Source organism: Candida oxycetoniae (genome assembly GCF_023343755.2).
Source record: "Candida oxycetoniae strain CBS 10844 chromosome Unknown scaffold18, whole genome shotgun sequence".
In the NCBI taxonomy this organism is placed as follows: Eukaryota; Fungi; Ascomycota; class Pichiomycetes; order Serinales; family Debaryomycetaceae; genus Lodderomyces; species Lodderomyces oxycetoniae.
This window is the reverse complement of record NW_026055460.1, coordinates 23,701-51,054: the sequence shown is the minus strand read 5'-3', so window position 1 is coordinate 51,054 and position 27,354 is coordinate 23,701. Positions and strand designations below refer to the sequence as shown.

The 27,354-nt window shown below is 36.8% G+C and overlaps 11 protein-coding genes across 11 annotated transcripts; 7 read left to right on the top strand and 4 right to left on the bottom strand. All coding sequences in view use genetic code 12, as the record gives it.

Moving 5' to 3' along the window:
* Positions 1–11: 11 nt before the first annotated feature.
* On the bottom strand, positions 12–1,108 carry SET6 (Set6p; the record flags this gene model as incomplete). The annotated part of the gene is made up of 3 exons (XM_049324597.1): positions 12–30; positions 84–738; positions 862–1,108. 3 exons carry the CDS (start codon positions 1,106–1,108, stop codon positions 12–14), a joined length of 921 nt encoding a protein of 306 aa, XP_049179599.1.
* Positions 1,109–2,217: 1,109 nt separating this feature from the next.
* On the top strand, positions 2,218–4,890 carry KGF56_003281 (uncharacterized protein; the record flags this gene model as incomplete). The annotated part of the gene is made up of 1 exon (XM_049324596.1): positions 2,218–4,890. One exon carries the CDS (start codon positions 2,218–2,220, stop codon positions 4,888–4,890), a length of 2,673 nt encoding a protein of 890 aa, XP_049179598.1.
* A 1,327-nt stretch (positions 4,891–6,217) lies between these two features.
* Positions 6,218–8,761, top strand: KGF56_003280 (uncharacterized protein; the record flags this gene model as incomplete). The annotated part of the gene is made up of 1 exon (XM_049324595.1): positions 6,218–8,761. The coding sequence occupies one exon, from the start codon at positions 6,218–6,220 to the stop codon at positions 8,759–8,761; it is 2,544 nt and encodes an 847-aa protein (XP_049179597.1).
* A 350-nt stretch (positions 8,762–9,111) lies between these two features.
* On the top strand, positions 9,112–9,930 carry MGM101 (Mgm101p; the record flags this gene model as incomplete). Its single annotated transcript, XM_049324594.1, has 1 exon — positions 9,112–9,930. The coding sequence occupies one exon, from the start codon at positions 9,112–9,114 to the stop codon at positions 9,928–9,930; it is 819 nt and encodes a 272-aa protein (XP_049179596.1).
* A 176-nt stretch (positions 9,931–10,106) lies between these two features.
* On the bottom strand, positions 10,107–10,709 carry KGF56_003278 (uncharacterized protein; the record flags this gene model as incomplete). Its single annotated transcript, XM_049324593.1, has 1 exon — positions 10,107–10,709. The coding sequence occupies one exon, from the start codon at positions 10,707–10,709 to the stop codon at positions 10,107–10,109; it is 603 nt and encodes a 200-aa protein (XP_049179595.1).
* Positions 10,710–11,814: 1,105 nt separating this feature from the next.
* Positions 11,815–12,330, top strand: TOM20 (Tom20p; the record flags this gene model as incomplete). The annotated part of the gene is made up of 1 exon (XM_049324592.1): positions 11,815–12,330. One exon carries the CDS (start codon positions 11,815–11,817, stop codon positions 12,328–12,330), a length of 516 nt encoding a protein of 171 aa, XP_049179594.1.
* Positions 12,331–12,693: 363 nt separating this feature from the next.
* Positions 12,694–15,437, top strand: KGF56_003276 (exgA; the record flags this gene model as incomplete). Its single annotated transcript, XM_049324591.1, has 2 exons — positions 12,694–14,112; positions 14,367–15,437. 2 exons carry the CDS (start codon positions 12,694–12,696, stop codon positions 15,435–15,437), a joined length of 2,490 nt encoding a protein of 829 aa, XP_049179593.1.
* An 83-nt stretch (positions 15,438–15,520) lies between these two features.
* On the bottom strand, positions 15,521–20,017 carry IML1 (Iml1p; the record flags this gene model as incomplete). The annotated part of the gene is made up of 1 exon (XM_049324590.1): positions 15,521–20,017. The coding sequence occupies one exon, from the start codon at positions 20,015–20,017 to the stop codon at positions 15,521–15,523; it is 4,497 nt and encodes a 1,498-aa protein (XP_049179592.1).
* A 210-nt stretch (positions 20,018–20,227) lies between these two features.
* On the bottom strand, positions 20,228–20,956 carry SNO1 (putative pyridoxal 5'-phosphate synthase; the record flags this gene model as incomplete). Its single annotated transcript, XM_049324589.1, has 1 exon — positions 20,228–20,956. One exon carries the CDS (start codon positions 20,954–20,956, stop codon positions 20,228–20,230), a length of 729 nt encoding a protein of 242 aa, XP_049179591.1.
* A 769-nt stretch (positions 20,957–21,725) lies between these two features.
* On the top strand, positions 21,726–22,604 carry SNZ1 (pyridoxine biosynthesis protein; the record flags this gene model as incomplete). Its single annotated transcript, XM_049324587.1, has 1 exon — positions 21,726–22,604. The coding sequence occupies one exon, from the start codon at positions 21,726–21,728 to the stop codon at positions 22,602–22,604; it is 879 nt and encodes a 292-aa protein (XP_049179590.1).
* Positions 22,605–24,430: 1,826 nt separating this feature from the next.
* On the top strand, positions 24,431–27,303 carry KGF56_003272 (DIP5; the record flags this gene model as incomplete). The annotated part of the gene is made up of 3 exons (XM_049324586.1): positions 24,431–24,654; positions 24,725–26,218; positions 27,012–27,303. 3 exons carry the CDS (start codon positions 24,431–24,433, stop codon positions 27,301–27,303), a joined length of 2,010 nt encoding a protein of 669 aa, XP_049179589.1.
* Between the last annotated feature and the right edge of the window lie 51 nt (positions 27,304–27,354).

Here is a 27,354-nt window from a genome sequence, read left to right as displayed (position 1 = left end):
ACTTTGTACATTTACAAGTGAAAAACCATTCTTGTAAATTTTTCTGCCTTGTAAAAACGTCTTCGTCTTGATAGTTTCCATACTGGATGCACAACTCTTCGCCAGGACCAATATCTCGAAGTGTGACAAACTTCATGTCATTTTTGATGCGTATTTTTTTTATATTAGCTTCACACGAGTGGTTAAAGAAGGAAGCTGACGGGTAAACGGCAAATCCTAATAGCTCCTTATCTTCTGAAGAGCTTTTTGCGTGAGACCAAATACCGAATGCATTGGAGAGATTCTTGCCTATAATGTCTCGCACAGTTTTAGAATTTACAAAAGGTTGCAACTCCTTTGAGCAAGTGAGTTTGATGAATTTGAAAATGTTGATATATGATTGAACCAAATAGGGATATTTGCGATATTTTTCAGTCTCATTAGACTCTAGGGTGCTAAATAGTAGAAGCTCGAGATTCTCACTATTTGACAACTGTGGAGAATGCAGTAACTGCAGCTTGGTTTTGTAGAAATTGAATAAAACTTGTAGTACATAAATTGCTTCTGCATACTCGATTTCATCTAGACATGGTAGTGATTCTATTCTTTTAGATTCTTTCATAGAGTCAATCTCATCATTCCATAGATCAGCTAATTTCCAACTGTTGCGAGCATGTTCGTCAATGTCATCATCACCTTGAACAAGATAATTAATTTCCTTTTTAGCTTTCCTTAACCCTAGCGTGTAATACTTGTCAGCTATTAATAAATTTTCCAAGAGCACGCCGTTTAGGTCGACACATTCGAACCTTTTTCGGCACTCCTCACTACAAAAATACAATATAGAAGATGAATTCTTACCAAAAATTTTGGTTATCTTACTTCTCATCACCCTTCCGTGTTCATATTTGAAACACCAATTGCAAACTTCCTTCTTGAATAATCGCGATATGGTAAACCCAATAGGCGTTGGGCAATAATGGATCTGAGTTCCACTCGGTATCGGTCTTGTTGAAAAGCAACCTCTACCTCCATATACAGTATTCCCCACTATAAAAAATGGCGAAATGTCGATCTCTTTAAGATCTAGAGCAGCACAGTCCAAATTTTGCATTGACATTTTGCTCATCGCATCTTGACGAATTTTGAAAAAGAAAGAAAAAAAGAAGAAAACAAAAATCAAGATTCTGGTTTGATTGCAACTTGCTTTACACAACAATTGATAAAAATTAGTGGAGAAGGATACGAGACGTTTGTATGAAGAACATTAAAAGAGAATTGAGAATTCAAGTAGAAACAGCGGCTTCCAAAAAAGAAGTGGGTGTTGGCAGATAGTGTCGCTATGCAAAACTGTGAGAATATAAAATTAGTGTGCTATGCAAAACTGTGAGAATATAAAATTAGTGTGCTATGCAAAACTGTGTTGGTTATATATATTCAAAAGAAATGATTTTATTTTGGTGGTTTGTATAAACAAACCGTATTTTTAGAGGCGATACTATGTTGGGGGGAAAAAAGGTGAATTTTTCAAGTCGATAATTAACTATGAGAATGTAAAATTAGTGTGCCCCACTATCGAGCAGAGCGAGATAGTGTCGTAAGAAAGCAAGAAGAAGTGGGTGTCGGCAGCTAGTGTGCTCCACTATCGAGCAGAGCGAAATAGTGTCGTAAGAATGTAAAATTAGTGTGCTCCACTATTTCGTTCTGCTCGATAGTGTCGCTTGATAGTGTCGCTTGATAGTGTCGCTCGATAGTGTCGCTCGATAGTGTCGGTGTCGTAAAATCTCAATACTTTTCTCATTTTGTAAAATAGAGATCTATCTACCAGCAACTATTGACGAATCAACTTTTACAGGGTATTACACAAGACTCGTATTAATACGAGTTTAAAAAGGACCTAGCTTCCAATTTTGTACCGTAATGCTACCATATGTATATTGGACCAAATTTTAGTTCAACGATTTATTATTTTTTTTCCCCTGCGTTTGTGTAACACTGCAAATTGCAGCAATTTTTTTTTTTTTTTTTTTTTTTTCACTTTTCGATTTCGTGCTTTGCAAATTTTATTCGAAAGTTTAAATAAAATGCAAAAAAATATTTTGAACAGGTGAATCCCAGGAAGAGTGAGACAGAAAAGGGAGGAGGCGAGCAGATGGAAAAAGAAAACGTCTCTTATATTTATACACTTGCTATCTAAAAGTCCGAATCTCCTCTGAGTGGGAACTGAAGTTTGGGTTGATGAGGATGAGGCCATCTTCATTAAAACAAGCATTGGGACAAAGTCTTAGAGCCAATTATCCCTGGCACAAGAGGCTCTTTAGTGCCGGTCTTGTTAAATTCATCTTTGTAGTTGTTGTGGTGATAAACTTATTTTTCATAATATCATTTACATTTGATGTTCAAAAGATAAAGAAACAAAAGTCATATTTGTTGAATATCAAACTCCCCAATTTATCTTCAGAAGAAGAAGAAGTAAAAGAAACGGGTCTGGATACGTTTGATGTGAAAAACGCTTCTTCCCATAATGGTGCAGTGAAAGGAGGTGCTTTTTCTTCTTACGAAGGTAAACCAGCAATAATTGAAGTTGCAAATGATGACATCAAGTTTCCTTTCAACAAGAACAACTTTATTGCGAATAAATACAACAATTTCCCAAAGGACACACCTTATGCCAGTCTCAATGCTAGTGAAAGAATCATGTACAATCTTTATCAAGTTAGTCAAGATAAAGAAAAATACTGGCTAGGACACACTGAATTGACCGACTATGAAATAAAAGTGCATATTAAAGATTTCTTATACGAAAACTGGATAGGTAAACCAGTTCTATTTTATGACCCAAGGTTTACACTATCTATATATCTTTCAGAAATACGACATCAGTTTTTGAGAAAAAACCGACAAAATTCAACTCATCAACAAACAGGGGTTATTAGTGAGGAAGTGGTGGTGCCATTTGCATGGTCAGATTGGGTCGATCTAACAATGTTGAACGAGGAACTAATCAAACCGGAAAGTCAAAGGAAAAACTGTGAGTATATGAAAGCAACGCATCATATTCCTACAAAGTACCCTGATTATTGTATAAATAATATTGATATTGGTAAACAAGATATTATTGAAATGAAACTACCACTGACAAATCATGTTCCTGGGTTTGCTGTAAGGAGGTCCCCAACAAATAAAGCCTCTAATGAAGTTAGAATGTTAGAAGGTAAGTCTCACCTTTTGACATACGCATCTAACCCTTTGACAATTATATTTCTCACGGATGACGAGAATGGTGGCGTTTATGAGGTCAAGGTTGATAGTAAGCAAAGGATTGTTGATGGAGAATTGTTTGATAATTATTTAAGAGATAACAACATCGATAGGGATGAAGCTGGAACTATAACACTAAATCCCGTCAAAGAGTTTGATTTATTGGCCAAGCAAGTTCAACCAAGTTTCTTGAATTTAGAGGAAGACGATATTTACGGAATGGTTGCAAATACTAAGCAGCAGCAGCAGCAGCAGCAGCAGCAGTGGTCCGATCCTACAAAGTCTCGTGAAGTACATTTGCCTTTACTGGTGTTTGACTATCAACAGGATGATATTGACACACAGATAAAACATTTCGAAACTAGGTTAAAAAAATTACATGACTTGACTACCAACGAGTTAACCTTTAATCTAGAAATGATTAACGAAATAAGGCTAAGTAGAAAAGAAAAGTTATATTATGACGGATTGAAATATGCCAACAAGTACAGCTTAAAAAAGGAACCAACCCATTTTCGAATGGCTAGACTAAATTTTGGCAATAAAGAAAATGACCACGATGCAGGGTGGCACTATGAATGGAGGTTTTTCAATGGTGGTTTGAAATATGTGAAAAAAGGATGGAACGAGGAAGAATTACAAATTAGAGAAAAAGTCTTGCTCGATAGAATTTTGAGGAATTGGTTCAAATTTGCTAATGCCAAAGGGATTTTATCGTGGATTGCACATGGACCGTTATTATCTTGGTATTGGAATGGGTTGCTATTTCCATTTGATGAAGATATAGATATTCAAATGCCCGCTACAGAGTTGGCTAGACTTTCAAGACTATATAATCAGACTTTAGTGGTTGAGAATATTAATGAAGGATTTGGGAAATACATGATTGAATGTTCTTCCTTTATTCATCATCGAGGCAAGTCGTATAAAGAAAATCATATCGACGCAAGGTTTATTGATATTGATACTGGATCTTATATTGATATCACAGGCTTGGGTGTTAGTGATGAACCCGTACCCGAAAGATATAGTGAGTTGATACGTAAAAATGAACTTGAGGGAAAACAAAGACAAATTTATAATTGCCGCTTTCCACATTTCTACTCACATGAAGAAATATCACCATTAAGGTATACAATGTTGCAAGGAGTTCCTGTTTATATACCCAATAAAGTAGAAACTATACTAAAACAAGAGTATTCAAAGGGTTTAACAAACTATGAATTTGAAGGGTTTTTTTTCGTTGATGCCTTGAACTTGTGGATTCATTATAGTAAATTGGAGTTTCTATTCCCCGATGAGTCATTGTATAATTATAACAAAGTATTAAACGTGGAGAAATTTACTGAATTGATAAATGGGCTAAGTGAAGAAAAGATTGTTGAGTTATTGGAGAAGGATAAGGATATTTTATTAGAATACTATTTAACTAAGGATGTAACAGACTTGCACAAGAAAGAATTGTTTTTATTGTTCAATGCTGTTAATGATACATCGTGTTTAATCAGAGATATAGTGAATATGAAAACAAGTTTGGAAATCAGTTCAAATGAAGAATACCATAGGTTAACCTCACAATTTCAATTCAGGCCGCCACTTAGAAAGGCTTTATTTAATTATGAGGCTATTGAACAACCTCGACATCATTAGAAATTGTTTAGATTTAGACTTTATAGTAAATTATAGTAGTATATGCATTAATTAGAACATTAAAAACTAAATTACAGGCGACACTAGGGAGCGAAGCGAGCTAGTGGAGCAGTATGTAGAGAGGTTAGGTAGGATTAAACATTGGCAAAAAAACCCCTTGAAACAGATATATTTAAAAAAGACAAAAAACACCAATAACCGTCCAAAACCGGTTAAAATCCATCTATAGGTCAATTGTTACTGCCGACACTATCGACACTATCGACACTATCGAGCGGAGCGAGATAGTGGAGAAGCACTTGATAGCAACACTATAGACACTATCTCGCTCCGCTCGGTAGTGGAACTGCACTGAATGTCACCGACACTATCGAGCAGAGCGAGATGGTGGAGTAGCTCTTACAAGCAACGCTGACTAGCTTGTTGCAACACTATAGAGCAGAGCAAACTCGATAGGGGAGCATACTAGCTTCCACCCTAGCTATTACAACACTATCAGCTCTGCTCGACAGTGGTGCAATACCTTACCCCTTAATGCCACCCTAGCTAAAACAACATTTCTTTTTTTCTTTCTTAGTATAAGCAAGATGTAGGTAGGGTCTTTATTTGATGCATGTCTAAAACTATTTGTACACTAAATAATTGTGTTAATTAGTACAACATACGTATTAGTAGGCTCTACATAAATGTAGCCTTACCAATAATAAAATACCATTAAAATTAATACCAGACTACAATTAAACCCAGTTGCACTTGGTGCTTGCTCTGATGAAAAGAAAGTCATCAAAAAATGAAAAGAAAGTCATCAAAAGAATATGAAAAAGAAAGCCATCAAAAGAATCTGAAAAGAAAGTCATCAAAAGAATCGTTGAGGTAAACTTAAACTTACAGCTTCTATATAATTAGTTAGTTCGCACTACTGCTATTTTTTTTTCTTTCTTTTAGTAGATTTATTTTAACTATTACTTTTCTAGCACAAAGTACGGCATAACCTGACCTAAAAAATAAGGGGCGGTTTAGCACTCACGCGAGATGGCAAAATATGTTGCTTCGATTCAAGCATCAACTTTAGGCCGAGAAAAAGTTTACATTTTTTTTTTGCACTCGCCGTGCAATGCCAGTCAGGACAAAAGTATTTCGACTTGCGAGCTATTTCTTAGATATAATCTGGTCCTCCATAGTTAACAGTATAAGTAAAATATTTAATAGTAATTCTCCTTTAGCAGAAAACACACACACATACACTGAGCTTGGTATTTGTTTGTTTGTTTATTTGTTTGTTTGTTTGTCTAGTGAAGAGTACTAGTGTGCGGTCCTTTAAACACACATGATTGAAGTTAAAATACTCAAGCACATCTTCTTAATAATACTATTTATCAACATATTCTACTTTATCAAAGAGTACCAACTAGAAGAAGAAAGAGTACGACAGTTGGCCATTAAACATGTAAGCTCGGTCAAGTATACAACAGACGATGAGGTTGACTACGATCGATCAAAGGAGTACCATTTACTAAATACAAGTCAGAAAATTGCCTACTTGTTAAACAGCGTTGAAGAGAATCAGAACAACCATTACTGGTTGGCTGATGTCACCGTTGAGCAGCCATCAGTTGTTATCAACCCATATGCATATCTCCCTCCCAATGAAAATCTACCTCGCAAAATTCCAACTTGGTATGATAAACCAGGATTATTCTATGAGCCAAGGTTTGTACTTGCTCTATATTTGGACGAGCTAAAGCACCAACTACAACTGAAAAATCCTAAAAACGAAAAAGCAAACGATCACTTGATAGTGATGCCTTTTGCATGGTCAGATTGGGTAAACTTGACCTTATTGAACGAAGAAATCTCCAAACCAATGTATGAGCGAAGAAACTGCAAGTCATTACAACTGCGCGCTAATAAAAAGACAAAATATCCTCACTGGTGTAAAGATCTTGTTGATTTAAATGATGAAGAGGTGGAAGAAATCGGACTATCTCGTGAAGAGATGCCAGGATTTATCGTGCTAGACTCACCAATGAATAAAGCACATCACAAGGAGGTTATGTTGCAAGGTAAAGGTCACTTGCTAACTTCACTAGAAAATCCAATTTCAATGATCTTTTTAACCAAAGACGGTACATATGAAACGCAATTATCTGATAAGAGAGAACGAATAGTACAAACTGACTTACTTGAAAGATACCTCAGAAGAAGACAATTGGATCCGTCAAGTGGAAACTTGGAATTGATTGAATTGAATCCGCAAAAAGAGTTTAACTTGTTATTGGAAACCATTCCTGCAAGGCCCTTGGATGAAGATGATGATATCTACCAGATGAGGCAAATTACAAGACAAAAAGAATTTAACGCGTCACGTGAACTACATCTTGACAAAGATGCTTTCCATTACAAGCAAGAAGCAATTGATGAGCAGATTAGTGATTATGAACTAAGATTGAACAAAATACATGAAGTGGTGACCAATGAGTTACGGTATGATCCCAAGGTAATCGATGAAAATAGACTTTCTAGGCATGAAATAAATCATTACAATGGTTTAAAAACAGCGAATCATTTCCCCATTGCAAAAGAGCCAACTTACTATAAACTTGCCACATTGAAGAAGGACAAGACTAACAAAGATGCTGGGTGGCATTACGAATGGAGATTCTTCAATGGAGCTTTGCGCTATATCAAGGACGATTCTTGGACCGTTGAACAGTTGGAAGTCAGGGAGCAGATTATACTAGATAGATTACTACGAAATTGGTTTAGATTTGCTGAAGAAAAAGGGATAATCTCGTGGATTGCACATGGACCATTATTGTCTTGGTACTGGGATGGTTTAATGTTTCCTTTTGATATCGATATTGATATTCAAATGCCAAGTTCAGAATTAAATAGGCTATCAGCAAACTACAACATGACCCTTGTTATTGAAGATTTGAATGAAGGATATGGGAAGTACTTGATTGACTGTGCCACTTTTCTACACCATAGAGATTTGGCTGCTAAGGATAACCACATCGATGCAAGATTTATCGACATTGATACAGGTACATACATTGATATCACGGGAATAGGTATCAACAACGAGAGACCATCGCCCGAATACGATGGCTACATTAAGACAAAGCAACGTAAAGGAGAATCAATCGAACTATACATGGACAGGAGGAAACATTGGTTGAATTTTGAGAAAATCAGCCCTTTACACTATTCACTGATTGGAGGAGTACCAGTATATGTACCAAACGATATTTTGTCAATGCTAAACAGTGAATATTCTCGAGGTACTAAATCACTCTATTTTGAAGGCTACTACTATGTACCATGTCTACGATTATGGCTAAAGCAGTCGAAAATAAAATCAATTTTTAAGCCCGAAAAGTATATGTCCAAGACCAAGGAAGGCGAACAAGATAAATTAATAGAGCTAGTGACTCAGTTGGACGATGAAGGGAAATTGAGAATTTTAGAAATGAATGAAGATGTACTAATCGAATACTATTTAACTCACAAGTTAACAGCCTTACATGAGATGGAAAAAAAATTTATGTTTGATCACTCTTTGCAACAGCTGGTATCTGATATACTGGGGAATACAAAATATCATGAATTAACATCGAGGTTCAAAATGGGGTCTCCTTTAAGAAAAAGTTTATTTGATTTTGAGAGTTTTGGTAGGTTTAAACATATGAGTAGGGTAATAGAGGATACACCAAGTGAGGAAGTAAATAGTGATAACAATGCAGAAGAAGCTATCAATGATTATCAATTCGAACAGGACCTCAATGGGAAACCACATGAAATGAATCAAGGAGTTCGAGTTGAGGAAGAAGTACAAGATGAAGCAATGGCAAAAGAATTTGATGAATAGATACACGAGTATAATAGGCAATGGGGAAAAAAAAAGAAAAGAAATTTCTGATGATGAGCCCAGAGGAAACATGTGGGAAAGAGTACCCACCCTTGCTGTCACAGAAAGCTGCTGAGTGGTGAAATTTGCGTATAAATACACGAAAAACGTAAATACTTTACTTCTTCTGCTTATCTTTTTTTACTCTTCTTCTTTGCTAAGGACGGCTTTCTTTTATTGTTTTTTGCTGTTTGACCATCTCTGATAAATTTACATTGAAAAAAAAAATTGAGATTGAGCGAGAATATCCACAGTACCTCCTTTCTCTCAGCGTGTTTATGTCGAACCACATTTGCACAATATTCAATAATATGTTTAGGATCCCTTTAAGGCGTACCGGTGTCAAGACCGGTACTTTATGTATAAGACCAATAAGATCTTACGCGATCAAATACACGAGGACAACTTCAACAGCTTCTACGGCTGGGAAAGTCTCGAAAAAGGCAGTGCCAATAGAAGTGGCCAAAGAAGAGGTGGGAGGAAAAGAAAGTAACTCTGTTCTGAACGGAGCAAAGGATACATTTGAAGATATAAAAGAAATGTCACAAGACTCGCCTAATCCTCTTGAGGATTTTCTCCAGCCTCGGAAAAATGGAGTTGGTATAGACTGGGCAGATTCATTCCACGGAATTGGTTCTAAACCGTTTTCCAAAGAAGCAGCCGATATATTAATGGCCCCTGTTTCTAAGGAAGATATTGAAATCAAACCTGATGGAATATTATACTTGCCCGAGATTAAGTATCGACGTATATTAAATCGTGCTTTTGGACCAGGTGGATGGGGTTTAGTACCACGTAGTGAGTCGCTTGTGACAAATCAACAAATATCAAGAGAATATGGTCTTATTTGTCATGGTAGACTAGTGAGTATTGCTAGAGGCGAGCAAGATTATTTTGGTGGCGCCGAAAAGATTACCACTGCACTAGAAGGCTGTAAGAGTAATGCATTAATGAGATGTTGCAAAGATTTAGGTATTGCTAGTGAATTATGGGATCCTGATTTTGTTAGAGATTGGAAGCAAGAGTATTGTGAAGAAGTATGGGGCGAGCATTCGGTTACAAAGAAGAAGAGAAAGTTATGGAAGTTGAAAAGAGTAAAACTGTTAGCACCTCCTTACCAAAGAGCTTGAGAAAGAAGAAAGCTGACAAAATAGAGGGGCAGTTGGTGCTATAAGAAATAAAACCTGATTGTCCGATATAATAGACACCTTTCACTTTAATGTACATAGTAGTAATAGTAATCGTAATAGTAGTGGTAGTGGTAGTAGTAGTAGTAGTAGTAGTAGTAGCAGTAGCACATTCGACACTAGGGTTTGAATATTCCACGTCCAACACCCAATTCTTGAACAGTATCAGTCAATGGTCTTCTTTGCCAAATATCCCAGAAACTTTGCTTTGGTAAATCCTTATCCACTTGAGCGGACTCATATTTAGCATTATATGAAGGGTTACTCGTAGATTGAGCCCAATATGCTCTATCAAAGATTGTGGCCAATGAAGTACCAAACACACCAGTCAAGATTTTATGCTTTGGAGGCATGCTTTTGAAAGCTGCAGTTAAAACTATCGTGTTTGCAGTAGCCAACCCCCAGAAAGTGTTCCAACAATCATTCTTCTCTCTTAAATTGGCTAACGAGCTTTGCATACCTTTAGCGATTGTGAAGAAGGCCACTGCCGATAGTGGTATTTCCAATTTGAATGTAGTCCGTTTCCATAAATACAAAAACCCATACGACCCAATAGTTGTGTAAAATCCAAATCTAAATAACTGTGAAACTTGTTTTCTTGTATCTATGGGATGCCATTCTGGATACCCTAAACCTTTAGAAAAGTTCCCCAAGGGATTTGGGTATTTGTTTGAAGCATCTGGAAATGTCACGGCTCCCACTGAGTCTGCTTTCTCAGACATGCTTGGAAAAATTCGCTGTACTGATGAAATGAAAAATGGTTTATGTTTAATCAATAATAAAGTCAACTTTTTCGTTTTTCCCCTTTACTATTAAAAGAATTACTTGTTTCTAGCCCAATCAAAAAAAAAAGAATAAAAATCAATTTTTTTTTTTAGATCAGATTGATTTCTTTGCTATTTGCTTCCCTAAAGGGAAGTCTACGCACGACTAGCGAGCAAAGCGAGCTAGTGGAGGACCACTAACTAGGCACCTCTGACTAGCCTTGCAACACTGACTAGCTTGTTACGACACTACCAACACTAGCGAGCGAGGCGAGCTAGTGGAGCAGCACTGACTAGCCTTGCAACACTAAGTATCTTGTTGCAACACTGACTAGCTTGTTACGACACTATCAAGCAGAGCGAGATAGTGTCAATAGTGTCGGTGTAGTCAGTTACTCTGACTAGCTTGCTATAACACTATCTCGCTCTGCTCGATAGTGTAGTGTCGATAGTGTCGATTCTTGTTAGAGTAGATTGTAGTGATTCTATATTAGTAAGGACGTTTATTAGTTTGTATACAAGTAGTTGAAAAGCCGCTCTTTTTTGGGCTTTTTTAATGGTAATCAATACAGCATAACAGCGTAACAGCGTTATAAAAGTGGTGGGGATGTGAACCGGAGTAACACTATCGAGCGAAGCAAGGTAGTGTCGTCAGTGCTGTTCCACTATCGAGCGAAGCGAGCTAGTGTTGGTAGTGTAACAAGCTATTCAGTGCTGCTCCACTATCGAGCGAAGCGAGCTAGTGTTGGTAGTGTAACAAGCTATTCAGTGCTGCTCCACTATCGAGCGAAGCGAGCTAGTGTTGGTAACAAGCTATTCAGTGCTGCTCCACTAGCTCGCTTTGATTCCTGGTGTACAAACAACATTTGTTTCTCCACATACTTCCTTAATAGGAAGTCGAACCTTTAATTTTTTTTTTTTTTTTTATTTTTTTTTTTTTTTGCAAATTTTTTTTTTTTCAGTTTCCCTTGAGAAGGTTGAAAAAAATCCGATTTTATGCGACAAATCTCCTTTATAGCTTGATTTGATTTCTTTATTTCCAAACATATTCCATAAATTTGCTATGAACAAGGCATTAATCATAACAGGGATAGCAGCTACTGCTTTAGCAGGGTATGTTGTATACTTTGATTACCAACGTAGAAACTCTAGCCAATTCAGAAGGTCATTGAGGAAGAAAGCTGTCAAACAAAAGAAAATCAAGGAGGAACAAGAGAAGAAAACTAAGCAATCGAAATTAGATGCAGTTAAAAAGGCTCTTTTAGAAGATTTGAAGAAAAACCCAATTCCAACTGATTTGAATGAGAGAGAGGCCTTTTTCATGGAACAAGTCGCAACCGGTGAGCAAAAGGGAAAAGATAATGCAATTGATGCAGCTATTTGTTTCTATAAGGCATTGGCCGTGTATCCTAATCCTACAGATATTTTGGGCGTTTATCAGAAATCCGTTCCCGAGGAAATTTATGAATTGGTGGTAATGATGATTGCCGTATTCCCTCCAGCATCAGTATCTAGCATCTTGAGTAAAGGTAGTACTGGTCTTGGAGATATGAAACCTACCGAGGAAGATTTAGACTGAAGCGGTGCAAATTGAAAAGCACATAGGTTATTTTAAGATTGCATGTCTTTTGGTTATTTTTGTAAATGTATACATATATTGATAATTTTCAACTAAATTGCGTTTCCTGCTTTTTAGTTTTCATTTATTATTGACTATTTTTTTTTTTTTTTTGGAGTTTTCTGATCAAGTGATTTTCAAGATCTGATGATGTCAATGTATAGTTTTCGAGCTCTTTGGGACGGTTCCTAATTTCGGTGTACCAAAGACGAGTCCCATTAATGTATTATGGGGGGGGGAGGGAAAAAAAAAATTCTTTGTACACGGAAATTGTAACAAGAGAAGAGGAAGAAGAAAGGGTTCTTACTGAACGTAAAAGGAGTCATGAAAGTTTTACTTCATTTTCTCGTTATCACGTCAATTGCAACTTTAGCAAATACATATAATTTTTCAGCTAATTCAAGTGAGTTCCAATATCAAGGAGTCAGTATAGGCGGTTGGCTAGTCTTGGAGCCCTATATAACGCCCAGTCTTTTTAAACAAACGCTAGCTTCGGGAGAATCGGAAAGCGATCTTCCTGTTGATGAATACCACTTTTGTAAGAAGTTAGGTCAAGAAGAAGCACAGAAACGTTTAACCACCCACTGGAGCACGTTCTACAATGAAACAGACTTCCAAGAGATCAAGCAACATGGGTTAAATATGGTGCGATTGCCAATTGGGTATTGGGCGTTTGAAAAATTGGATAATGACCCATACGTTTCAGGAGCCCAAGAGTACCTTGATAAGGCCATTGAATGGAGCTCCAAGTATGGTTTAAAAGTTTTGATTGATTTACATGGTGCGCCCAACTCTCAAAACGGGTTTGACAACTCTGGCTTGAGAAATATTGGATTTCCAGGCTGGCAAAATAATACTGAGTTTGTGGACCTAACGGTGAGAGTTTTGAATCAAATATATGAAAAATATGGAGCTAGCAACTATAGTGATGTGGTTCTTGGAATAGAGGTTTTGAATGAACCACTTGGTCCCGTATTAAATATGACTGAGTTGAAAAGTTTTTACTTTGCAACTTATAACAACTCGAGAGAAATACAAGAGGTTAACAACACTATATTTTTCCATGATGCATTTCAACCAATTGGATACTGGGATGAATTTTTCGACAATGGTGAAATCGGTCACTTCAATAAGTCGTTGAATCGTACCGGTGCCCCTTCCACCACTATTGATTCAACATTTTTTAACAATTTGATTGTAGATCACCATCACTACGAGGTCTTTGCAAGTTCGGTGGCCGATAACATAACGCAACACCTTGTCAATATCAAAAATTATGCAAATTCCATTGCCAATGAAACACAAAGAGCCATTGTAGGAGAATGGTCGGCAGCTTTAACAGACTGTGCACCATGGTTAAATGGAATTGGCTTAGGTTCAAGATATGAAGGAACTGAGCCTTATACTGATTATGACCGTGTAGGAAGTTGCTCAGCAGTGAACAAAAACCCACAAAAATGGTTTAAGCATCAAAAAAAAAATTATAGAAAATTTATAGAAATGCAGTTATATCAGTACACTGAAAACACAAGTGGATGGATCTTTTGGTGTTGGAAAACCGAAGGTGGTGGTGCTACTACTGAATGGGACTTTAAGCAATTGGCGAAATTGGATATTATGCCGCAACCATTGGACAATTATAAATACATAAAGAATGGGGTGGACGTCAGCTCCAGCTCTTCTGGTACCTTACAATCAAACAGTGTGCTTTCTGCCTTATTAGTTATGATAACCTTTATAATGGTTTAAATACAGTGGGAAAAAAAAACAAAAGAAAAAACTATATAGACATTTTGTACCTAATAGAATATGGCTGCGAAAAAAAAAAGGCCAAAAAAAAAAATAAAAAGAAAAAAATAAAAAAAAAAACTTAATCCACAAACAGTCTGGTAGCGGCGCACACAAGGATGATTTAACTATATATATAATTTTTTTTTTTTTTTTTTTTTTTCAAAGTTCGTTCTTTCAACTAGTAGGATTATACAAACATGGGTAAGTCAGTCAATGTTGCTATTATTGGGTCTGGTGTTGTTGGATCTGCGTTCATAAGGCAATTGAAAAATTTAAAGTGTAAAATCGCATTCAATGTGGTTTACTTGGCCAAAACTTCCAAAATAGCCCACTACAGTAAGGACTATAAACCAGTTGATTTGGCAAATTTGGAAACTGCACAGGTGCAACCAACTCTCAGTTTAGATGACTTGGTCCAGTTTTTGAAAAACGCCCATAGACCAACAATTTTAGTCGATAATACATCAGATGAAACCATTGCCAATTACTACCCAACTTTTATCAAACAAGGAATTTCAATTGCCACGCCAAATAAAAAAGCATTTTCTTCAACATTGAAGATCTGGAATGATATTTTTACCAATGCAGAACAGGACGGTGCTGGGTTGGTATACCATGAATCCACTGTAGGTGCAGGATTACCAATCATTGGTCCTTTGAAAGATTTGGTTTTGACTGGAGACAAAATTGAAACCATTGAAGGTATATTCTCTGGTACATTGTCCTATATCTTCAATGAGTTCTCAACGCCTGAAAAATCAGATGTCAAGTTCTCTGACATTGTCAAAAAGGCGAAAAATTTGGGATACACCGAACCTGATCCAAGAGACGACTTGAATGGGTTGGACGTGGCAAGAAAGGTTACTATTCTTGCTCGTTTATCAGGATTTGAAGTTGAAAGTCCAACTAGCTTTCCGGTTGAAAGTTTAATTCCAAAAGAATTGGAAGGTGTCGCTAGCGCTAGCGAGTTTTTGCAAAGATTGTCTGAATTTGACAACGAGATCCAAAAGACCAAAGACGACGCATTTGAAAACGGTAAAGTTTTGAGATTTGTTGGAAAAGTCGATTTCAAAAACAATAAAGTTTCAGTAGAAATTGGCAAATACCCATTTGACCATTCCTTTGCTTCGTTGAAAGGTAGCGATAACGTCGTGGCCATTAAAACAGAGAGATATCCAAATCCATTAATTGTTCAAGGAGCAGGTGCTGGTTCTGAGGTCACAGCCCACGGAGTATTGGCCGATACTATAAAGATTGCAGAGAGAATTGCAAATTAAAAAAAAAAAAAAAAAAAAAAATCATATATATATATATATATATATACGTATATGTATTCCTTTTATTTCAGCACGTTTCTTTCTTAATTGATTTGTGTGATTGTCTCTTCAGACCACGTATATTTTGCTTCATGAAACACCTTTTTCAAAAACTCCTGGTTTTGACAAGCTGCTCGGAAATATAGCATTATCTTTTGAGAGTCCAAATGAATAGCTCTCGCCGTTGTTTCATACTCACCAGCTGGAGTGCTTGATAATCCAATTCTAGTCAAATGCATATTGTTGGGTGCCAAGAAAAAGTCTCCGTTATCTCTCAACTCTACAATGTAGAATCCTGTTTTGTGAATGAATTGCGCGTATTGGAATGTAGGTTTACCCCAACTATACGTTATATCTATATTGTCCTTCTGAAAAAATGATGATGTCCTATTATCCAAAAAGAACTCCAATTTTTTCAAAAAATACAAATGATAGTAATACTTGTTGGTTGATAAAATTTTGTCATCCGCAAACTCCTCTTCAAGCCAAGGGTTTAGCAATAACTTTACTTCTACAAAGGAGTGGAACGGATTCACCTTGGGTATCTCACACAATTCTTTCCATGGTGTCTCTACTAATTTCAATCCATATTTCTCGCACATTCGAGACCAAGTTGTGATTGTATCTTCGACAAACTTATTGGTGGTGTTGAGCCATTGTAAGCGGATGTGATAACAGTGCTCAGGATTATGCACTCTATCGTAATGAACAGTAACTAATTCGGGTCTATAGGACTTGCGCAAAGGATCAACATCAAACTTGACAGATCTACCAAGAATGAATTTCATCCTTTTTCTCCCAGTGGAGTCGGCCAAGGACGAAGCATCAAATGAAAGATTTTGCGACGAAGTGATTTTGACCAACTCCCCTACACTTTGAACTTTTGGTGAAGAGTTGCTTTTAGGAGTGAGTGATCCGTCCTTCTTAACATTGCTGCTAAACCATGATGATCCACGATTTGTTTTGTCAATCTTTTCCAAATACTGCGGTTCAAACTCGTAAAAATAATATCCATCTATAAAGCCATGTCTCAGCTCAACATGTTTGAAGAGACCTTTGTCCATGAGACTTTGACCAAAAGCGGTTGCTTCTTCTCGGGTGTGGATGTCTTCAAAACAATCCATTATCCATGTTACAAATTCACTACCGATAAAGCATTGTAAATGACGCTTGAAATGCCAAGTCCGATCCACCAAGTTCAACCCAGATTTCTGATGCTGCAACTCCATTGCTAGCTCTGATAACTTCACATTTTTGTTGAATCGCGCGTTTTCTGGGATCATTAAGATCAGCTGGTTCCCTGTAATATCATAATTTTGCGCCTCGTTGGTCAAAAAATCGTACAAGTTTCCAGTATAGAAAATAATATCAAAATATCTTTCTGAAGCCTTGGAGTACGATTGATTTCTAACATATTTTCCCTTTTCAATATATGCAATCAATTTTCTCAATCCCTCAACTCTGATTTCCTCTGCATTTAAATGTTCGTTGGTAAGTGAATACGCATTTTTGGGAATCTCGGCAGGCATGACAACAAACTTCATCTTGTGAAATTCCTTTTTATTATCGGGCATAGCATCATCTAATCCAGCCAATAACTGATCAAATTGATTCCAATTGTAAGTTTGAGGATGTGAGGCTAAGGTGTCAACTTGTGAAGGCCCGTATTCGTCCGCATATCTTGTTCTAATCAATGGGAAATACGACTGTGGTTTTCGTTGGCCTAAAGTGATTTTGGACTCCTCCTCCAACTTGGTCTTCCTGTATAATTGAACGTTTAAATTGCCACCATAGTCGCAGTGTATACGATGAATTTCATCATCAAGGGACATATAGATTCTCGAGCCATTACAATCACCCAGCGGAAAATATTTAATAACACTATCAGCGTTTCCCGTGTGTTTTCTTTCGGCTTCGACTTTTTTAACTTTCTCACCATAACAAATTTGAAAACCCAACATCAACCTCAATTGAATCATTTCCCTCATCAACTCCGATGTCGTTGTAAGTTCCAAGTAGTTTTCCGGACTCAAGTATATAGAGTACGTTTGAGAAGTGTAGTTTTCCTGTATCTGTTGTAGTGTTGGGAACGCCCTAGATACAATTGGTAACGCAGCAGGAGCTTGAAACGATCTCCATTTAATAATCTTTCTCTGAATGTTATCTGGAAATAAATTGCTCCATTTGCTTAATGGGGCCTTGTGCATTATATCACTACCCACATCTCTTGAAGGGTTTTTGATCTCGATCCAATACGCAGCATATGGTGCTTCTGCTTGTGTTTCCGAAACAGATGCTCTTTTCTCGTTGTTTGTTTTTGTTTGTGCTTCAGCAATATAAGCACGTCTAATATTGTCTCTTCTTGAAAAGAGTTTCTCGCCATTTATTATTTTGGGGGTAGTAGGGGTAGTAGTAGTATTAGTAGTATTAGTAACTGCAGCCGCCGCCGCTGCAGAAGAGGAGGAGGAGGAGTCCTTTCGGAAGTTTTGGATGATTCTCGGTAGCTTTGAGGAGGCGGAAACTGATGCTTTTAAATTAGAAGGTTGTTCCGAAGAAGAAGGAGTAGAAAAAGAAGAAGTAAACATTTGCGTTTTATCCTCTCGGTTCTTGTTAATGTTGTACAAAGTTGTAAGCGCTGATACCTCCGAGCTTGGATGCGCCACCATTCCAATTGCAGATGAGTTTGTTGTAGAATTGTATATTGGCAAAAGTGATGTGCGCTCATTGAATATTAGTGATAAAGTAGCTTTTGAATCTTTTACTTTGGGTGCTTTGAATTTAGGTTCTTCAAGCTTAGCTTCAACCTCCACCTCTTTTTTACTTTCTTGGTTGTGCTGTATCGGCTTAAATATATGCTCGTCGTATCTTTCCATAATCTTTTGAAGCGAGTGCATTTGACTATCAATGTGATATCGCGGGATTTTGGCATCATTAATTTCATTTTCCATCACTCCCATCATTTGTAGCTCGTAAATTTTACATCTAGGTATCCATTGAAAGTTTTCCTCTTGTCTGTTTTTATAAAAGGATATATCACACCAAACAGGAACACAATGGCAAAGTTTCCCACTTTTAATAAACCGAAATAAGGGAGTTACATGCAAAGGAGGTTCGCTTAAACATATAATGTCAAGGCTAGTATCAATGCTAGTAATTTTTTTACTTGTTTCCAAAAACGTCTTGTAGTCCACATCGAACAAACCGATACCCGCAGTTATCAACATGAAATGGTTTAGAGAATGCTTAAGGTCGGTGTTTCGAAATCGGTCATTGAGTAGTACTAAACCGACATTGAGCGCCTCCAAAGTATTCCCCTTTACTGCTGGTAATGGTTGACCTTCCATTATATAATTAGAATCATCACCTTTACGAAGCATAATATCTCTTTTAAAGTTTGCAAATTCTAATCTTAAATTGGCCATTATTCGATCCCAGTGTAGGATATTAACTTGGTCAACTACTACTCTGAAATAATCACGTCTTTTGGGTGGTCTTTCACCTGCACTTAAATGCGTCCAAGGTATGTCAGTCAAATCCACACTGGTGAATAACACAATCGTAATGGAATGGTGGGTACCCTTGTCTCTCCAACGTCGGAATATTTTTGGAAACAAATTGTTTACCAACTTATGAAACATGATTTCGCCATTTTCTTCAAAGTGCCACATCTCCCGTGATAGTTGGATTAAAACAGTTAGTTTGGCACTTTCGCTTCTATAAATGATTTTGGTATCCTCATTGATATATCCGGAAAATACCTTGCGGCCGCTCTTGTAGATGTACTTAACAACCCCAATTCTATAGCCCAAATACGATAGCCGTTGGTCAGTGTAGCAGCACTTGTCAACGAGAGAGGACGAAAATTGCCACATGGCATCTCTCGATAAGTTGACATCCTTAATGAATATCTCCATAGAGTCAATAGCAACTGAATCTAAATTGGTTACTTTCTTCACTTGGATAAGGCTTCTTGGAGCCAAGTCCAAGAGTTTCTGAAATGGGTTGGACATCAATGATATTTGAAACTGTGATTGAGTTTGGCTTTGGGTTTTGGTCAAAGACGTTATATCCAGAAGATCGGTTTGTTCACGGATATTTTTTGGACCTAGTTTCAATACCAATTTTTTACCAGCACTACTCTTTGGTCCAAGACTTTGAATCTCAATGACTTGTCCCGGGACAATTCCTTCAGGAAATGCTTTTGGATCAATTAAGATCTCCTCCTGGGTCGTTCGAAACTCGTGAAACCATAAATTAACTTGTATAGGTGGATATTGAGTATCCTTTGTATGGGTATCCAGAGGAACCTTGAATAATGGCGTTCCCAATGGTTTAATGCCGTGGTTGACTCGTCGATTGGCTGTTTTTGAGCCGTCAGCAGTGCTATTGTCAATTTGGCGATTGGAGAAGACTTTGTTTACACCAACAGTTAAGCTTGCATGGTTGGCAGACATCTGTCTGTGTCCAATTGATGAATCCTTATCTTTTCTTGCATTATATTGCGAAGAACTGGTACGGTTCGATACCCTTGCATGTTGCATCTTTCAAAATTACCTTTATCATGACAAAGTTAAGGGCTATTCAGTGGGAAAAAAAAAAAATATTTAGATACTTATCAAGTTTGATTTTCTATCACCAGAATGGAGAGAAAGAGAGAGCACTTGATACAGTGAAAAGTGTTTTTATATAGTAGAGAGCATTTGGTGTAATAGAGAAGGGGTGTAGATATTACCTTCTCCTTCTCCTCTTCTCTAAATGTGTAACACGAATTCGTCTATAAACCATTGATGAAACCTGTGGTCATCTGATAGTTCAGGATGGAAAGATGTTCCTAGTATTCGCCCTTGTCGTACAGCTACCATTAGCTTATTGTTATCGCCATCATAGTTATCCAACAGGTACAACACCTCAACTGGGGCTTCATTCACATAATCGTTCTCGGATTTTATAAACTTGTCCAAATCACGAGAAGAATTTGGTTCTGTCAAGACTTTGGTAACTACTGGGGCTCTTATGAAAACTGTAAGAAAATCGGTGCACCCACTGATAAACTTACTAAAGTCCAATTCTTTGACAAAAGAGTCGAGCTGGCGTCCAAATGCATTTCTGTTAGTTTCTATATTCAATCCGCCCAAACATTTCTGGTCTTTGAGTCCATTCCGTATTTGTTTTGATAAAAAAATCAAACCGGCGCATGTACCCCAAATAGCTTTAGATTCATCGGCTACAAACTCGTACAAATGAGGAAGCAACCCTGTTCTTTCTGCGATATAAGACATCGAGCTGCTTTCTCCGCCAGGAATTACCAAAGCGCTACATTCAAAAAGAACTTCTTTTGTTTTCACGGGGATGATCCTAAATGAATAGTTTGAGTATTTTTCCTCATCTTGTGATATAACTGTTTCTAGATAAGTCAAGTGCTCCTGGAAAGCTCCTTGTAACGCCAAGACTCCAATAGTTATAGCAATAGACTGAGTCATTATGGAAGAAACAAACCACCAACTGTCTTTTGGTAAACCAGCAACTGTCTTTTGGTCTTTATTCGCCACAGAGTCAAACAAGAGGTTAATATCCGAGAAACTGTTTTTTTTGCGTTTTTTTAAACACAGTATAATGATTTAATAGGTCTAATCTGGACTTTCTTTAGAGGTACAGAATGCAATGTGATACTTTAGCGCATAATATATTATTACGTTTAAAAAATTTTGATCCAATAACTACTTTTACAGATTGTGTAAAGTAATGTGTAGATACAAAGAGTAGATCCAGAGGTTTAAATAAAGAGTAGATCCAAAGAGTAGATCCAAAGAGTAGATCCAAAGAGTAGATCCAGAGGTTTAAATAAAGAGTAGATCCAGAGGTCTCATATAAATAGTTTTATATAGTTTTATGTAAAATTAGCGGGTATATTCCCTTTTGTTGATACTCTCAGTTGACATCAACATTTTGTTGTTCTTATAGAGACAATTACTCTAACATCTAGTAAAACGAGTTTCCTAGTGTCTCCGCCCATTGAGATGAGGCGTGAGACAAGCTGTATCTAGATAAAACTTTGATTTCTCACACTCCTCTTCCATTGTATATGAGTCAGAAAGTTTCAAAGCGGCTAAGTGAAAAAAAAAAAAAAGGAGTCATTGATCTGGTCTCTGAATTTTTCATTTAAAAGAAGTTAAAAATTAAAAAAAATTTAGGAAAAGAAGGTATTCGATTTCCTTCTCATTCACCAAACATCCACAACAACTTCAAGAGATGGTTGAGTTCAAGGTAAAAGCCGGATTGGCTCAAATGTTGAAAGGAGGAGTCATCATGGACGTTGTTAATGCCGAGCAAGCCATGATTGCCGAAAGAGCAGGTGCATGTTCAGTAATGGCGCTTGAAAGAATCCCCGCTGAAATGAGGAAATCGAACCAAGTGTGCAGAATGTCTGATCCTAAAATGATCAAACAAATTATGGAGTCTGTGAAGATCCCGGTAATGGCCAAGGTCAGAATTGGACATATTACAGAATCGCAAATTTTAGAAGCACTCGGTGTTGACTATATCGATGAGAGCGAAGTGTTGACTCCGGCTGATACGGTAGATCACATTGCAAAGAAAAACTTTAAGGTTCCTTTTGTGTGTGGTGCTAGAAACTTGGGCGAAGCTTTAAGAAGAATAAACGAAGGTGCTGCTATGATAAGATGTAAAGGTGAAGCAGGAACAGGGGACGTTTCCTCTGCTGTTGATCATATCAAAACTATTCGTAAGGATATTGAAGCAGCTACAAAGTTGAAGTCTGAAAAGGAAATTGCTGATTTGGCCCAAGAGTTGAGGGTACCTGTTGATCTTGTAATTCAAGTTATTGAGTTGAAGAGATTACCAGTAGTTACATTTGCTGCTGGTGGTATTGCAACTCCTGCAGATGCTGCATTATTGATGCAATTGGGCTGCGATGGAGTTTTTGTTGGTTCTGGTATTTTCAAATCAAGCAACCCCGAGAAGTTGGCAAAGGCTATTGTCAATGCTACTACCAACTACAACGACCCTGTAAAGTTATTGGAGTACTCAACAGACCTTGGTGAATTGATGCCAGGTATTTCAATTGATTCCATTAAGGAGAATGAAAAATTAGAAAAGAGAGGTTGGTAGTGGGGTGGGAGGTGTAGCCATATGTATATACAAACCATATTCTGTCCTCTGTAGTCATTTTGTAAACTATACCTTTTTAGTAGCAAATATAGGTTGAAAAAAAAAAGAAAAAAACTGGGGTAATTGAATAACAAATGCCGTATCAAGATTACCAAAAAAAAAATAACAAAACAAATAAAAAAAATGAAATAAAAAAGAAAGTTCCATATGTTTTAGGTTTCGAAACCATCTTGAAATTAATCCTGAGTTGATCTATTTATGGGGCAACTAGAAAAGAAAAGAAAAGAAAAGAAAAGAAGTGAAGTACAGCCGGCATTTCGACGATGTGTGTATGTCTGTGGGGATGGGGGCACGGGGGGGACGGGGGGGACGGATCACGGGGCACGGGGGAAGGTTCTTGCCATAGAAATGTGGGGATGTCGCGTTCTCTTTCTCTGACCTTCTACTTAAACACTTTTCCTCTTCCTCTCCTCTTCCTCTCCTCTTCCTCTTCTCTTCCTTTCCTCTTCCTCTTCTCTTCCTCTCCTCTTCCTCTCCTCTTCCTCTCCTCTTCCTCTTCTCTTCCTCTCCTCTTCCTCTTCTCTTGCTCTTTCAATAATACCGGAATGAAACCAATCAATATTATTCCGGTATTAAGAAACTTTCATTTTGAATCGATAAGGTTTAGTTGAGAGTTATCAACACTTGACTACAACCAAGAAACAAAAGAAAAAACAAAAAAAGAGTTCCATACTAACTCTTACCACTGCGTAAAAGCAAGAAGTGAAAAGTAATATCACTATCATTAATTATACAAACTATCCAATTCCACCAGATAAACAAACTATGCAATTCCACCAGATAAACAAACTATCCTTTAAGGTTCTAAGAAAAATTTCCCGTCAAATTATCTTGGTATCACCTTCTACAAGGTAAAATTATATTGGTACCACCTTGCACAAGGTAAAATTTTTGATTGCCCTTAACCAGGCTCTTGTATTATTAATTATTTTTCCAAGGTTTGACTGATTCTTTTTTGATAATAAAGTCCCTGAAAGTAAGGTGACGCTGCCCCCGCCCCCCATCACCACCAGAAAAAAAAAAATAAAAAAAAAAAAAAAAAAATACATATTAAAAAAAAAAAAAAAAACCAACTCAGGTGAATCTGTATGACCCCACTTTTCCCCAATAAATAACCGGACTCTGTATATGCACTGAGATAAGTACTACCATTAGATTAGAGTCTATGTCAAATATATGCAATTTGCCATACAAGCAGAAGTGAAAATCTCACAATTCCAGCTGCGATTCAAAGCAAACTGATACGGCGTTTTTTTTAATAGGTTTTTTAATTATTTTTTTGCAATCTAATCAAATTTGATTTACACAAAACGTCTTCCATTTTTTTCTTGTCTTCTTTAAACGAATGATTAAAAGTTGCAAAAAAAAAAAAAAAAAAAAAAAAAAAAAAAAGATTTTAATATATCCAAAAAAAAAAAAGCTTTGCATCGTTCCATACAAAGAGATGAACAAAAATAATAGAAAAATCTTAGACCTCCAAACCCAAGAGACATTCTGGTTACATTTTTCAACTTTGACTCCGTTGTGTTATTTGAGCTTGCTCGTAACAAGAAAAAAAAAAGAAATACATTGAAAGACTCTTTCCATTGATCTTCATTTTTAATTGAAATCTTATCATTTTTTCAACATTGTACTAGAATATAAAACTACCAAGACATCTTCTCTTTTATTTACAAAATGTCATCTCTTTTTCCCTTTTTCTTTTACAAAACAGTCTCTTTTATCCACCTGAGGTTTTAGACAGTGTCTGATATATATCCTCAAATATGGTATTTAAACGCAAAAATGATATAAATCAAGTTGAAAAGGATATTGGTGTGCACACTGGGGAAGAAGAATTGAAAAGCATTGTATCTCGCCATACTACAGAATATGACCTTTATGTTGCAAAATCAACACCGTCCGCGATTATTCAAACGGACGGTCATAAACTAAGGCAATCGTTGGACCCTAGACACGTCAGTATGATTGCCATTGGAGGGGCTTTAGGGTATGTTCAATCAACCTCCATGGAAAGCAATATTATTTTAATACTAACACAAGAATTTTTTATTTTGTAGAACTGGTTTGTTAATTGGTACTGGAAGTGCTTTGAAAACGGCGGGTCCGGGTGCAATTTTACTTTCTTACTCCCTTATTGGGTTTGTTGTCTATATTGTGATGTGTTCGCTTGGGGAAATTGCAAGTCATATCCCACTAAATGGGTTTGCCAATTATGGTAAAAGATACACTGATGAAGCTTTGGGTTTTGCGTGTGGATATATTTATTTAGTCAAGTACTTGATCTTGCCAGCAAATCAGTTGACCGCGGGTGCTTTGACAATGCAGTATTGGGTTGATCGTGACAGTATTAATCCTGGTGTTTGGATAACCATATTTCTTGTTATAATGGTGATTATAAACTTTTTAGGAGTGAGAGTTTTTGGGGAAATTGAGTTTTGGTTGAGTTCATTGAAAATCGTGACTTGCTTGGGATTGATAATTTTGTTGTGGGTTATTGCGTTAGGTGGTGGTCCAACGCACGATAGAATCGGATTCAGGTATTGGAAGGACCCAGGTGCATTTCTTCACTATGAGGCTCTTTCCAAAAACCTCATTATTGAAGGACCAAAAGGTAGATTTGTTGCATTTGTGCTGGTCTTGGTGATGCTGGTCTTTAGTTATCTTGGAGCAGAGCTTTGTTCATTAACCTTTGCTGAATGCAGAAATCCCAGAAGAGCGATACCAAAAGCCGTCAAGTTGACCTTGTATCGTATATTGATATTTTACATAATGTCGATTTTATTTGTTGGTATGTGTGTTTCAGCTAGAGACCCACTTCTTATGAGTGCATCAGGTACAAATGCTGGTGCTTCTCCCTTTGTTATTGCAATAAAGAATGCAAGAATCGGTGGGTTAGACTCGGTCATAAATGCATGTATCTTGTTGTTTGTTTTATCAGCAGCAAATTCAGATATGTATGTCTGCAGCAGATCGCTTTACTCATTAGCTGCTGATGGCTATGCACCAAAACTTTTCACCAAAACAAATAAGATGGGAGTTCCTTATTTTGGTGTTTGTGTTTCCGCATTGTTTTGTTTGTTAGCCTATATGAATGTGTCATCGGGATCAGCGCAAATCTTTCAACATTTTGTTAATTTGGTTTCGCAGTCAGGATTAATTGCTTGGTCTTCAATTTTGGTATTCCACATTGGTTTTATGAGGGCATTGAAAGCACAAGGATTTGACAGGAAACGGGACTTGGTCTATAGATCGCCATTACAGCCTTTTGCAACTTATTTTTGTTTAGCAGTGTGCATCCTTGTTATGTTTATCAAAAACTTTACTGTGTTTTTGGGAAACGAATTTGATTACGCATCTTTTATCACGGGTTATATACTTTTGCCAATTTTCTTAATTCTTTTCTTTGGTTATAAGTTTTGGTACAAAACCAAATGGCTCAAGCCAGAAGAAGTTGACTTGCATACTTTCAAAGATGTCATTGATGCTGAGTTTGCCAAATATGAGGCTGAAGACAGTGAGAGGAGGGCAATAAGAGATGCTACAGGTAAGAAGTATGACAAGCAATGGTTCTACGATACATTTTTGGGCTGGATTTTTTAAAAGGAGGCATTATAAACATTGTATAATTAAACTGTTTTTGTTGATTTGTTTGTTTGTTGTTTCTCTCTCTCTCTCTCTCTCTCTCTTAATATATATTATGTTGTAGACAAAAAAAAAAAAAATTATGCGACGATCTTTCCAGGGACCAAACTTTTACGCAATTTGACCCTCTTTTATTTCTTTGTACAAACCCCCCTTATTCTGAGATTCTAAACTATTCTATGAAGATAAGTTTCAGATTTAGGAGGGTAAGCAGCTCTCACGTTTGCCGAATCACCAAAGTACTTACAATGCTCTTGTGGTAGTAGTAGTAGTAGTAGTAGTTGGCCAGAGGTAATCATCATATCTCGTATGGCAAATATTTTTTGGATCGCTTGAGTTAAGTATGGCAACTATTGCTTGCGCTTTTTTTTTTTATACCTCAGCCGCATTTGATCTAAATCTCCATCATGGACAACTTAGCTCATATTTTCACTAGTAAGTTGCAAATTAAAACTTCTGACAATTTGAAAAGTGAAAATCGCTTAGAGATGCCAAAGATAAAGTGAAAACAATCCTCGTAAAATGCTATTACACTATATATTTCAACTAGACACTAATAGCAAGCATACCCAAAAGGAAATAGAAAAAAAATACACTCATTCACTTTTTCCACCGGGTAACCACAATATCTATAGGAAACAAAACAAATTCACTTATTGAAACCGCTTTACAACTAGGCTCAACAAATTTTTTTGGGGAAAGAATAGATAGCATTTTGGCAACATCAGCAACATCAGCAAATTCAGCAAATTCAGCAACATCAGCAATATCAATACTTGAATATTATATATATCGCATAGATAATGGACGGTATATATCCCAAAAATGCCAATATCACCGAAATCCAAAAGGGCGTGGCACATCCAACTTCCATAAACACTGCCACAAAGGGAAGGAAGATGGCTATTATAAGTTTAAAGATATCACTGCAGGTGAATGGCATTGTTCAATTGGATCTAGTGTGTTAATTGTTAACGAAATTGAAATAGATTGAAAAGTGAAGAGAAAAAAAATTAATGTATAAATGAGATATTGGACTCTGAGT